The sequence below is a fragment of the Clupea harengus genome, chromosome 20, assembly GCF_900700415.2.
Source record: "Clupea harengus chromosome 20, Ch_v2.0.2, whole genome shotgun sequence".
Classification (NCBI taxonomy): domain Eukaryota; kingdom Metazoa; phylum Chordata; class Actinopteri; order Clupeiformes; family Clupeidae; genus Clupea; species Clupea harengus.
The window spans coordinates 11,670,526-11,685,290 of NC_045171.1; the positions used below are offsets into that span (position 1 = coordinate 11,670,526).

The following is a 14,765-nucleotide window of genomic DNA, read 5'->3' on the forward strand; positions in this document are numbered from 1 at the left end:
TGTGCAACACCAAGCCCCTCCTGCTCAGAATGGGAGGAGTCGAAGCTGTTGTTCACACTGTGGACGGCTAGTGACACCGTCTGGATATATTGTAGATGTTTGCCACAAAATACTTTTAATTAGTTCTTTAGTCATTTAAACCAAATACAATATCCGTTCCAAAAACAGTAGCCTAACTTCCATGTCTGACTAAACTATTCGTCAAATAAGGGTTTAAACACTGACTGTATTAAAAACCAAGCCCTTTCATCACATTTCCCACTAATTTAAAATCATCTTTACTCTTGTATTAGTTGTTATGGCGTTAAACTAGATATGCACCCACTTGTGCAGACAGGAGCTACCTAGAAGGAGCTAACTGGGTAAGTAGAGGAGGTACTAAGACACTGGTTCCTAAAAACACAACTTCTTAACTCTCTGATATGAACAGCCCTTACCTTTTCCGAAATAAATACACATATGTCTACATTAATGAATACATGTATATGCATGCAGATAGAAAGACAGACAGGTATATAGATAGAGAGATAGAAAGAGAAATAGATAGAGAGATAGATAGATAGAGAGATAGATTAAAGAGTGCAGTCAAAAAAAGAGATAACACTGCATCACCATGGACAGCTCCCACAGTATTAAACAGTGGGGTTTATGCTTAAAGACACGATCAGTCAACAGCAGTCTGTGTTCACCAGCCTTCGCCTTACCTTTTCTTGGTTGGGGAGTGTTTGTGTCCTGGAGAAAGTTTCCCCTCCATTAATATTAATCAGTTCTGCGTCTGCCGGAGGAAATGGTGCGGGGAAAACTACCATGTCACTCTTCAGTGTGTCGGAGCTAAAACAGACGTCATACTGCTGTGTAGATTTGGAGTAAGACCAGGTTCCATCAGGATGTGTGGTGATCATTGGGGGGTTGTTGTCACTGAAACTACTGTCTGTCCTGTGGCATTTTACAGCTATCAAGCTGATGAGACTCAGTAAAAATATGACCGACACTGAGACAATGGCGATAAGCAAATACAGATTTAAATCCGAAAACGTATCATCCTTAACAGGAACATGTCTAAACTGAGTTTGAATTTCTCCTGTACTTTCAACAACAACAACGTCAATAGAAACTGTAGCTGACAAAGAAGGCTCTCCATTATCAGAGACCAAAATGACTAAAGGGTGAGTTTTCATGTCATTGTCGCTCATGCGCCTTTTAGTCCTGATTTCTCCGTTGCTGGTTCCGATTCGGAAGAGGTTATTTCCTTTGGGTTCAGAGATGTGATAAGAAAGCAGCGCGTTATATCCAGAGTCTGCGTCTACACCCCTGATCTTGCCCACAAAGTAACCAGCTTCAGCACTGTAGGGAATGTTTTCGCTGTTAATGGAGCCATGCTCTGAATAAGGAGGAAGAATGGCTGGAGAGTTGTCATTCTCATCTAAAATAAAAACGTTGACAGTGGCGTTGCTCCTCTGAGGAGGCACACCAGAGTCAGTAGCCTGAACCTGAAACTGAAGGCTTTTAGTTTCCTCAAAGTTAAACGATTGCAGTGCGAGTAAATCACCAGTGACGGAGTTAATGCTAAGTGCTACACTTTGCGAAATTTCACTTAGTGAGTACGACAACTTAGCATTGTCGTCTACGTCCGGATCAAATGCTGACATAGTGTGAATTATGGAGCCAACGGGGCTGTTCTCTTTAACGTAAATATTTATGACATGCTCTGAGAACTGCGGCGCGTTATCATTTACATCAGAAACACTTATAGCAATAACACTGGTACTAGAGAGGGGTGGGGTTCCCTCATCTGTCGCTTTAATGGTGATATCATATTTCGATATCTTCTCTCTGTCCAAAGGACCATCTACCGTTAACGAGTACCTATTTTTGTAGGTACGGGCTATCTTAAATGGCACTGAGCCGAGAATCTTTAGATTCACGGCTCCGTTTTGACCGGCATCCGCATCTTTAACAGTTATTAATCCTACCATTGTACCTATAGGCGAATCTTCTTTGAGAATATGCGCTAATGATGTGATAGATATTTCAGGAATATTGTCATTTACATCCAGAACTTCAACGAGAACTTTAGAAAATGCAGCGCGAGGATTATGCCCTCTGTCAGTGGCCTTAACACGAACTTCTATTGCAGGATTTGTTTCATGGTCTAAGTCTCCGGCCACTACGATTTCGCCTGTTTGACTGTTGATGTTGAAGGTATGCATCTGACGACCATCATCTGGATTGAGGAATGAATATACTATTTCACCATTTACACCATCGTCTAAATCATTTGCTTTAACAGTAATAACAGACGCACCAGGAGGTGCATTTTCATAAACTTGAGCTTTATATAAGGGCTTATTAAATAAAGGAATATTATCATTCACGTCCATAACATTAACTAGTATTTTTGCTGTCCCCGATTTAGAAGGCTTCCCTCCATCTAAAGCGGTAAGGGTAAGCTGTATGACAGATTGCTTTTCCCTGTCCAGGGCTTTCTGTAACACTAATTCTGCCGACACACTCTCTCCTCCGTGCTGGATGTCTAAAGAAAAGTGCTCGTTCGAGCTTATTTTATAATTTCTAACCGAGTTACTGCCAACATCTTTGTCATATGCAACGGGCAAAGCAAACCTTTCGCCTGGAAATGCGGACTCCGACACATTTATTTCACGCACAGACGAAATAAATACAGGTGCGTTGTCGTTTATGTCTGAAACATTGACTTCAAACCTATACATGTTTAAAGGCGAGTTAACAATGGCTTCTAATTCTAAGGGGCACTTTAAGCTCCGTACACATACCTCGTCTCTGTCTATTTTCTCCCTGACATAGAGAACACCAGTCTTCGAATTTAGATCAAAGTACCTCTTATAAGGTCCATCCACTATTTGAAATCCTCGATGCTCAAGATCTTGCACATTAAGGTTAAAATCCTTTGCCAAATTCCCAACAGCTGTTCCTGGATTCGTCTCCTCCAAAAGGGTATACACGATCTGCCCGGACACAATACTCCAGGAACCGAGAAAGAGAGAGATTAATATCCCGAAATGAAATCCTTGGTCAGATATTAGCGCCATAGTCCGTCAACTGCAGAGATTGGTTTGTAGAAATGTGTTGAAACGCATTGCTGTGAATAATTTTAGCCAAACACTCATTCGCGTAGCTGCACATCCGAGCTTTATCTTTACGTATCTCCCGAACAAAGCCTTCTGTCAGTACATGGACACTCCTCCCAAGTGAGGAGGAGCTTCGGGAAACAACTAGGCGAAAATTACACAGCGGGTCGCTGGTGACACCATGTGGACACCATTCAAACTTTTTCAGTTGAAATAATATGTGTCAGATGAAGCAAAACGCACCCATGTTTCTCCAATTCCACAGGTTCTGACAGCCCACCCATTACTGCTCTATAAATATTGGAATATTAGCAAAGCGAACTATTACCCTGCCAAATGAACATTTGTTAATAACATATATGTACTATATGAAGCGTTGATCACAGGATAAATGTGCAAAAATGCCTGTGTTAGCATGCTTCCATACATGCTAATACCAAAAGCGTACAAGTCCAGCACCATGGACAGTAGCCCTTGGTTTGCATTATTCGATGCATGAAAAATCTGCTTTAAATACAGAGACAACCGCACACTTATTCTATCGCCAAATAGCAACAGAGACTTCACACGGAACTGCTAAAACCATGTAATTACTTAAAATACATTAATTTCATATGCCATCAAATGTGAAAAAGAGACATTCAACAACTATCAAGATCAAAACTTATGCACAACTGCATATTTTCAGTCTTACCTTTTCTTTATTAGGGAGTGTTTGTGTCCGATTATAAGTGTCTCCTCCATTAATACTGATAAGTTCTGCATCTGCCGGCGGATATGGAGCTGGGAAAACTACCACGTCACTCTTCAGTGTGTCGGAGCTAAAACAGACGTCATACTGCTGTGTAGATTTGGAGTAAGACCAGGTTCCATCAGGATGTGTGGTGATCATTGGGGGGTTATAGTCACTGAAACTGTTGTCTGTCCTGTGGCACTTTACAGCTATCAAGCTGATGAGACTCAGTACAAATATGACTGATACTGAAATTATAGCAACCAACAAATAAAGATTTATGTCGGAAAATGTGTCGTCCTTTGCAGGAACATGTCTAAATTGAGTCTTTAGTTCATCTGCGTTTTCCAAAACAACAACATCAATGGAGACAGTCGCTGACAATGAAGGCTCTCCATGATCAGAAACCAGAATGACCAAGGGGTGAGTTTTAAGGTCACTATCACTCATTCGCCTCTTAGTCCTGATTTCCCCGCTGCTCGTTCCGATTCGAAAGAGATTGTTTCCTTTGGGTTCAGAGATGTGATAAGAAAGCAGCGCGTTATATCCAGAGTCTGCATCCACAGCTCTGATTTTGGACACAAAGTATCCAGCTTCCGCAGAATAAGGAATATTTTCAGTGTTTACTGATCCATGCTCAGAATATGGTGGAAGGACCACGGGACTATTGTCATTCTCATCCAGAACAAATACATTCACGGTAACATTGTTGCTAAGTGGGGGTGAACCAGAGTCTGTGGCCTGAACTTTGAAGGTAAAGGATTTAATTTCCTCGTAATTGAAAGACTGAAGGGCATAAATCTCACCACTGTCCGAATTTATGTTCACAGCAGACGTAACAGGGAAGCCTTTTCCCGAGGCTTCCAGGTATGTATAAGTTATTTTGGCATTATCATTCATATCCGGGTCAAAAGCAGAAACTGTAAAAATCACAGCACCAGCGCCACTGTTTTCTTTTACATAAACATTAATAACAGGCTCCAGAAAGCCAGGGGCATTGTCGTTAACATCAGATATATGGACAGTAATACGGCTGGTGCTAGAGAGAGGCGGACTCCCTTCATCTGTAGCTTGCACGCTGATGTCGTACTGAGATACTCGCTCTCTGTCCAGCGGCCCATCCACAACCAACGCGTATTTGTTTTTGTATGTGTTTTGTATTCTAAACGGAACCGACTCTAGGAGACTAAGCTTTACAGCACCATTTTGGCCAGCATCGCCATCTATTACAGTTATCAGGCCAACCATAGTGTCCGCCTTAGCATCCTCCTTTACTTGGTCAGCTAAAGACGTTATTGATATAACGGGCGGATTGTCGTTAACATCCACTATTTCTACCAGAACTTTACAATGCGATACTCTTGGGCTGGAGCCTTTGTCCTCTGCTTTCACGTGAATTTCAATTGCATTATTTTTCTCAAAGTCTACTTCCCCATGTACTGTGATTTCCCCAGTCGACTTATTGATTTCAAAAGCATCAATATTATTGTCATCGTCGTGATTTATAAAAGAATACATGATTTCGCCATTTAAGCCCTCGTCTAAATCTGTAGCATGGACCGTAATCACTGATGTACCAATAGGTGCATTCTCGGTGACTTTGGTTTTATAAAGCTGTTTACTGAACATGGGGACATTGTCATTTACATCTATAACATTCACAACCATATTCATTGACCCTGATTTGGAGGGTTTTCCACCATCAATTGCGGTTAATGTGAGTTTTATCAAATTCTGCTTTTCTCGGTCTACAGCTTTCTGCAGCACTAATTCTGCAGACACACTGTCACCCCCACTCTGCACGTCTAACGAGAAGTGTTCATTCGGGCTCAGCTTGTAGGTCTTCACCGAGTTACTACTCACATCCGCATCATAGGCACGAGGCAATGTAAACCTCTGCCCTGGAAAGGCTGATTCTGAAATGTTTATGGACAAAGATGATGTGCGAAAAGCTGGCGCGTTATCGTTGATATCTAAAATGTCTACCTCGAAGCGATACATATTCAGCGGTGAGTTAAGAATGGCTTCCAGTTCCAATGAGCATTTTAAGCTTCGTCCACATAGCCCTTCCCTGTCAATTCTATCTTTAACATGAAGAACTCCAGTTTTCACATTCACGTCGAAATACCTCTTGTTGGTCCCAGAGACTATCTCAAATCCACGAGGCTCTAGTTCATTCACATCCAGATTCAAATCCTTTGCAAGATTTCCAACTGCGGTGCCGGTGCTCGTCTCCTCCGAAACTGAATAAACAGTCTGCCCCCACACAACATTCCACAAGCAAATTATTACAGAAATCCACAGGATGCCTTTCCAAGCCATATTCCGTAATGACTATAGTTTGATGTAGGTGAAGAAAGTGTTTGCGCATTTCGAAATAAACGTTTTCACGGAAGTAATGATGACCACCGTCGAAGCATTTTCTCCGTAACTGAACAAAGCCGACTGTCGTGTCACACACCCTTCCGAAAATAAGGAGGAGCCTCATAATACCGAGCAACTAATGTTATCCGCAGATCGCCAGTGACACCGTGTGGCTGAGAACTGGTTCGGTTAGAGTATTACGGCTCATTCTGTACACACGAACGTGCATATCATGCTGCTATGGTTGAAACTCTCAAGACCTAACGACGCCATATCAAGAAAGAAAATGATTGTATGAAGATTGCAATGTTAATCGAATGTGTAGAAAGTTTCCAATTGTATTATAAAAGTTTTCTATCAACTGTGGATGTACAATATGGGGAATATGTCAGTGAAACACAATGCAGTAAATTCAAATGCACTTGTTGAACATTTCGTTGATTAACACTTTCCATCTCAAAAGGTTATCAGCTAAGGCCATGGAGAGTTACCGTTTAGCGTTCTTAAACCAGCACCAGCCTCCACATACCAAACTGGACCTCACAGAATGATACATGAGAGGCTTAATACTGTTTCACGTTTTGCAGATATTCAGCCAACCGAACTAGAACAAATAGGCAATGTTCTTACCTTCTCTTGGTTTGGAAGCGTTTGTGTCCTGCCGAAAGTATCTCCTCCATTAATACTGATCAGTTCCGCATCCGCAGGGGTAAACGGTGCGGGAAAAACTACTACGTCACTCTTCAGTGTGTCAGAGCTAAAACACACGTCATACTGCTGTGTAGATTTGGAGTAAGACCAGGTTCCATCAGGGTGTGTGGTGATCATTGGGGGGTTGTAGTCACTGAAACTACTGTCTGTCCTGTGGCATTTTACAGCTATCAAGCTGATGAGACTCAGCAGAAAAATCACTGATACAGAGACAATGCCGATAAGTAAATAAAAGTTTAAATCCGTAAATGTGTCATCCTTAACAGGAACATGTCTAAACTGTGTTTGAATTCCTCCTGTACCTTCAACAACAACAACAACATCAATAGAAACTGTAGCTGACAATGAAGGCTCTCCATTATCAAAAACCAAAATGACTAAAGGGTGAGTTTTCATGTCATTGTCGCTCATGCGCCTTTTAGTCCTGATTTCTCCATTGCTGGTTCCGATTCGGAAGAGGTTATTTCCTTTTGGTTCAGAGATGTGATAAGAAAGCAGCGCGTTATATCCAGAGTCTGCGTCTACAGCCCTGATCTTGCCCACAAAGTACCCAGGCTCGGCTGTATAGGGAATATTCTCTGTGTTTACTGATCCGTGTTCAGAATACGGGGGAAGAATCACGGGGCTGTTGTCATTCTCATCCAGGATATAAATGTTTACAGTAGCGTTGCTGTTTAGTGCTACAACCCCAGAGTCTGTAGCCTTAACCTGAAACTGAAACATTTTAATTTCCTCATAATTGAACGATTTTAAAGCGAGGATATCACCATTTTCATGGTTTATATTAACCAAAGATGTCACAAGACCACTTTTAGTTGAACTGTCTAATAACGAGTACGACACTTTGGCATTGTTTTCTACGTCTAAATCAAAAGCAGAGACAGTGTAAATCACATCACCTATCTGGCTGTTTTCCTTTACAAATATATTAATGACTGACTCAGGGAAGAGCGGCGCATTGTCATTCACATCAGATACATGTACAGTAATGACACTGGTACTGGAGAGGGGCGGTCTCCCTTCATCTGAGGCTATGATGGTAACATTATACTGAGACACATTCTCTCTATCCAATGTGCCATCGACCAGCAGTGAATATTTATTTTTATACATGTTCTGTACTTTAAATGGCACAGGGCCTTTTAACTTTAAATGAACGACACCGTTCGACCCACCATCACCATCTTTTACTGTTATCAACCCGACCATTGTACCAACAGTTGCGTCTTCCGTCACTGTATTCACCAACGATGTTATGGATATTTCAGGAGTATTATCATTGATGTCGATTATTTCAACTAATACTTTACAGTAGGCCGCTCTTGGTTTATGTCCCTTATCTTTTGCCTGGACGCGAATCTCAATAGCACTGCTCGCCTCGTAATCAACGTCCCCTATTACAATAATCAGACCAGTATCCGAGTCAATCGCGAATGCATCTATATTGTTGTCATTGTCGTGATTTATAATGGAGTAAATGATTGCACCGTTAAGGCCCTCATCAGAATCACTTGCGTGGACGGTTATCACACTTGTGCCAGGTGATGCATTCTCAGTAACGCGACCTTTATACAGTGCCTTACTAAAGACGGGAATATTGTCATTTACATCCTCAATATTCACTTTTATCTCTAAGGTTCCGGGATTAGGAGGTTTACCACCATCTGTAGCAGTTAGGATGAGTTTTATCATGGTTTGCTTCTCACGGTCTAACGCTTTTTGGAGAACTAGTTCTGGAGATGCAATCTGCTCACCCCGCCCTTGCACATCCAGTGAGAAATATTCATTTGTGCTAAGCCTGTAGGTCTGAACAGAGTTACTGCCCACATCCGCGTCATACGCGCTTGGTAAAGAAAATCTTTCACCTGGAAATGCAGACTCTGAAATGTTTAACTCAGTCATAACCGAACGAAATATCGGTGCATTGTCATTGATATCTAAAACATTAACCTCAAAGCGATACATGTTCAGTGGTGAGTTCACAATGGCTTCTAATTCCAAAGAACATTTCACACTGCGCCCACACAACTCATCTCTATCAATTCTCTCTCCGACAAGAATGTATCCAGTCTTCACGTTCAACTCAAAATACCTCCTGTTGGGTCCAGAAACGATTTTAAATCCTCGAGAAACAAGGTCCTGAACATTAAGGTTTAAATCCTTTGCCAGGTTTCCGACGGTAGTTCCCGGATTCGTTTCCTCTGATATTGAATACACAATTTGTCCGTGCACCAAAGCCAAAAGTCGCAGACAAACAAACAGACAGATGCACTGCCGATAGCCCCGGTCCACCATCGCGAACATGTTTCGTCCTCGGTGTAAATTCTGCAGCATAAATTAAACAAATGGGTCACATTTCTGTAGAATATGTCCAGTCAAGTTATCGCTCTCATGGTCCTGACAAACTGGCAGGTCCTCAAACAAAGGTTTTTGCTTTTTCGTCCGGTTGTTCTCAATGGGAGGAGCCGAGCGGGTGATTTCTAACTGTAGGTCGCTAGTGACCCCATGTGGACAGTCACGAAGAGGGGATACGTTACTAAATTATGATGTGATTTATTCTAAAAATGCCTTTAGGGTATATAAGAACTAAGAATTATTGGTACCTTAAAGACATCAAGATGATTTCGTATTGTAACACTAAACTCGCAAATCAGGTCCTGTATGCTGATGTTCTGATTTTAATTAAATTATGATTACTCTACTGATGTTGTACAATTTCTTATATAATATATTTTATTTGTTATATAATATATATTATCTCATTCTTTCACTGAAGTAGACAAATACATGCATGGGGATTTGAACTTTGAACAAAACATGAACTCCCCCAAACTGGAAGACCATATACTACATTTCCAATGAATACTGGGCCATAGGTTCCTAATCCTGCTCCTGGAGCCCATCTGGCCTGCATATCCTTTATGTGGTGGGGGAGAATCCATTGAAAATCAATTATATGTATTGCTCTGTGAGCGGTCTTGCTTTGCATTATTACAGTACTTTCAAGATTAAGAAACACCTACCAATTATTTCATTCACTCTCTAACAAAAAGGATGACCATGTCAACACATCTATCATTTTTCATCACTACAAATCACCATCCAGCAGCCTTGACATCTCAACATCTTATATCTGATTACGAAAGGGACTGAGAAGGTGCCAGCAGTAGACCAAAGTCATGAGACCCAATCTGTCTGAATGTTTGACAGCAGCTGCCTACTTGTCTGTCATCAAGCAATGGCAGGTCTCTTTTGGAAGGCTACTACATACATGAAAGGGAATAGTATCAATACTGTAGGTGATGGGAGTTGGATATGACTTAATGACACCAGTACACATCTTCCATAGTTGGTGGCATAGTTTCATTTAGTTAGACAGCAAAACAGAGAAATACGTGAGAATGTACGTATGTTTCGAACGAATGTAATACAAATGAACAGCATTGGTTGGCATCGACTATTGTACAATGTATGAGTAGAATCAGCCTTACCTTCTCTTTATTAGGAAGTGTTTGTGTCCTACTAAAAGTCTCCCCTCCATTGATACTAATGAGCTCTGCATCTGCAGGCGGATATGGTGCGGGGAAAACTACTACGTCACTCTTCAACGTGTCGGAGCTAAAACACACGTCATACTGCTGTGTAGATTTGGAGTAAGACCAGGTTCCATCAGGATGTGTGGTGATCATTGGGGGGTTGTAGTCACTGAAACTATTGTCTGTCCTGTGGCATTTCACAGATATCAAACTGATGAGACTCAGTAGAAAGATCACTGACACCGAGACAATGGCGATGAGCAGATACAGATTTAAATCTGTAAAAGTGTCGTTCCTCACAGGAATGTGTCTGAGTTGAGTTTGGAGTTCTGTACTTTCCAAAACCACAACATCGATTGACACAGTCGCTGAAAGAGACGGTTCACCATGATCTGAGACCAAAATCACCAAGGGGTGAGATTTCAGATCATTGTCACTCATTCGCCTCTTAGTCCTGATTTCCCCATTGCTGGTTCCGATTCGGAAGAGGTTTTTTCCTTTGGGCTCAGAGATGTGATAAGAAAGCAGCGCATTATATCCAGAGTCTGCATCAACAGCCCTGATCTTGGCAACAAAGTATCCAGCTTCAGCAGAATAAGGAATATTTTCGGTGTTTACTGATCCATGTTCAGAATATGGCGGAAGAATCCTGGGACTGTTGTCATTTTCATCAAGAATGAATACGTTCACTGTAACATTGTTGCTCAGTGGAGGATCACCGCTATCAGTGGCCTGAACCATAAATGTAAAAGTTTTTATATCCTCATAATTAAAAGACTGTATGGCATAAATATCTCCACTGTCTGAATTTATATTCACAGCAGATGGTACAGGAAAACCTTTTGCCGACCCTTCAGCAATTGCATATACTAATTTGGCATTTGTATCCATATCAGGATCAATAGCAGACACGGTGTAAATAAGACCACCAACAGGACTATTTTCTTTGACGTAAACATTAAGTATGGGCTCTGGAAAGCGTGGTGCATTATCATTAACATCTGAAATGTGTACAGATATAAGGCTCGTACTTGAGAGAGGGGGAGAGCCTTCATCTATAGCTTGTATGCTTATGTTGTACAATGGAACATTCTCTCTGTCCAAGGGACCATCTACAACTAATGTGTATTTGTTTTTATAAGTATTTTGTATTTTAAATGGCACAGGATCCACAATATTTAACTTCACCGCGCCATTTTGACCGGCATCGCCATCTATTACGGTTAATAACCCCACCATGGTGCCCAACCTGGCATTTTCTTTAATAGACTCAGCCAAGGAAGTTGCCGTTATAATGGGGGGATTATCATTAATGTCTACTATTTCTATAAGAACTTTACAATAAGATGCAGTTGGAGTTGACCCTTTGTCCTGTGCTTTTACACGAATTTCAACGGCATTGTTTTTTTCGAAGTCTACCTCTCCAGTAACGGTGATTTCTCCAGATACAGGGTTAATCGCAAATATATCTATGTTTTTGTCACCGTCGTGATTAACAAAAGAATAATGGATTTCTCCATTTAGTCCTTCATCTGAATCACTTGCATGCACCACTACTACCGATGTGCCCGGGGAAGCATTCTCGTTCACTTTCGCTTTGTAAAGCTGTTTACTACATATGGGAATATTGTCATTCACATCTATGATATTTACAAACACTTCCATTGTTCCTGATCTGGGAGGTTTCCCTCCGTCAATAGCGGTCAGCGTTAGCTTAATCATAGGCTGTTTTTCTCTGTCTAAAGCTTTCTGAAGCACTAATTCGGCAGAGAGACTCTCCCCAGCGCTCTGTACATCCAGAGAAAAGTGATCATTCTGACTTAGCTTGTAGCTTTTCATCGAGTTACTGCTCACATCCGCATCATATGCACGAGGCAATACAAATATTTGCCCAGGAAGGGCAGACTCTGAAATATTAATAGACAAAGATGTCGATCGAAATTCTGGTGCATTATCATTGATGTCCAATACATTTACCTCGAAGCGATACATATTCAGTGGTGAATTAACAATGGCTTCCAGTTCCAAAGAACATTTCAAGCTTCGTTCACATAATCCTTCTCTGTCAATTCTTTCTTTAACGTGAAGAACTCCGGTCTTCACATTCAAGTCAAAATACCTCTTATTTGGCCCGGATACTATCTGAAAACCTCGACTTTCAAGTTCATTCTTATCCAGATTCAAATCCTTGGCAAGATTTCCGACGTTAGTGCCAGTGTGCGTTTCCTCCGAGATAGAATATACTATTTGTCCTGATACAATATTCCAGAAGCAAAAAATGAATACAATCCGCAGATTACTCCCCTGCCTTGAAATGAATGCCATATTTCACGATCGCCGTATGGTTTATACAGATAGAGTATTTGTACATAGCTCTGTACAATGTCTTCTTTTGTCAGAGCATTGGGGGCGACTCGAACTGATGCATGTTGAAAGTCAAATGAACAAAGCCGTCTGCGAGGCCACACGCCCTTTCAAAAAATAGGGAGGAGTCTACAATAATAAACACAAAATTCTTCCGCGGATCGCTGGTGACACCATGTGGACAAGTACATTCAAGTATAGTGGCGTAAGTCTTAAAACAACTATGTAGGCGGTCAAACCACTGTATAGCTCTGTCAGGAGAGGAACCAGTGTTCTGATGGTCGTTCTAATTTTAGCCTAAGCTAATTGCAGACCATTTAAATCTGTTCCACACTTATGCAGCAGAAACAATAATCTGGCTATTTCATTGGCGCAAGATATTGATAAAGCTATCTTAATTAGCAATGTAAAGAAAGAGTGCATCACGCCTTTTCCATGATCCATATGACATTTCAGTACCATGGAGAGTTACCATTTAAAGCGGTGGTCAAGGCACTCAAGAAAAAAAAAACAGAAAATGTTGTCAAAAGTACTTCACTGTTATAACACATTTAAAACACGTAAAAACAGTGACTGCAGCCTTGTGCCAGCTCTATCCATTCATACACACTGTTGAAAGCATATAGCTGAGTTTTCTTACCTTGTCTGTATTTGGGAGGGTTTGTGTTCTCGCAAAAGTGTCCCCTCCATTAATACTGATCAGTTCAGCATCTGCTGGAGGAAATGGCGCAGGGAATACTACCATGTCACTCTTCAGTGTGTCAGAGCTAAAACAGACGTCATACTGCTGTGTAGATTTGGAGTAAGACCAGGTTCCATCAGGATGTGTGGTGATCATTGGGGGGTTGTAGTCACTGAAACTACTGTCTGTCCTGTGGCATTTCACAGCTATCAAACTGATGAGACTCAGTAAAAAGATGACCGACACCGAGACAATGGCGATCAGTAAATACAGATTTAAATCAGAAAACGTATCATCTTTTACTGGAACATGTCTGAACTGAGTCTTTATTTCTCCCATGGCTTCAGCCACTGCCACATCAATAGAAACAGTCGCTGACAGAGAAGGCTCTCCGTTATCAGAGACCAAAATGACCAACGGGTGTGTTTTCAGGTCATTGTCACTCATTCGCCTCTTAGTCCTGATTTCCCCACTGCTGGTTCCGATTCGAAAGAGGTTATTTCCTTTGGGTTCAGAGATGTGATAAGAGAGCAGCGCGTTATATCCAGAGTCTGCATCTACAGCCCTGATCTTGGCCACAAAATATCCCGCTTCAGCAGAATAAGGGACGTTTTCGGTGTTAACAGAGCCTTGCTCAGAATAGGGAGGAAGAACCACAGGACTGTTGTCATTCTCATCAAGAATAAAAATGTTTAGGGTCGCGTTAGAACTTAACGGTGGTACACCAAAGTCTGTGGCCTGAACTCTTAACTGCATTGTTTTTACTTCCTCATAATTGAATGACTGCAATGCATATATATCTCCAGTATCTTGATTTATGTTAACTGCCGAGTTCACTGGAAATGTTTTCGTTGATCCCTCTATTAATGAGTAAGATATTTTTGCATTGTCATCAACATCCGAATCGAAAGCCGAGACAGTGTAAATTACGGCACCAACTTCGCTGTTCTCTTTAACATACACGTTAAGTACGGGGTTTTGAAAAAGGGGAGCATTGTCATTAACATCAGAGACATGCACAGTGAGTACACTGGTGCTGGAGAGAGGTGGGGTTCCTTCATCTTTAGCTGTGAGGGTGACGTTGTACTGAGAAGCGCTTTCTCTGTCCAAAGGGCCGTCGACAACCAAGGAATAGTAATTTTTATAAGATGACTTCAATTTAAACGGAACGGAACCCAGGGTCTCTAACTTCGTCTGGCCATTCTTCTCGCTGTCTTTATCAGTAACAGTCACCAGAGCAACTACAGTTCCCATCTCTGCATTTTCTT

The 14,765-nt window shown here is 41.4% G+C and overlaps 2 protein-coding genes across 2 annotated transcripts; both read right to left on the reverse strand.

The window, feature by feature from the left end:
- Positions 1 to 511: 511 nt before the first annotated feature.
- Positions 512 to 3,117, reverse strand: LOC105896328 (protocadherin alpha-3-like). The gene has a single exon (XM_031587326.2). It carries the CDS (start codon positions 3,066 to 3,068, stop codon positions 669 to 671), a length of 2,400 nt encoding a protein of 799 aa, XP_031443186.1. The 5' UTR covers positions 3,069 to 3,117; the 3' UTR covers positions 512 to 668.
- On the reverse strand, positions 3,112 to 6,809 carry LOC105888940 (protocadherin alpha-8-like). The gene has a single exon (XM_031587327.1). It carries the CDS (start codon positions 6,160 to 6,162, stop codon positions 3,772 to 3,774), a length of 2,391 nt encoding a protein of 796 aa, XP_031443187.1. The 5' UTR covers positions 6,163 to 6,809; the 3' UTR covers positions 3,112 to 3,771.
- Positions 6,810 to 14,765: the final 7,956 nt, after the last annotated feature.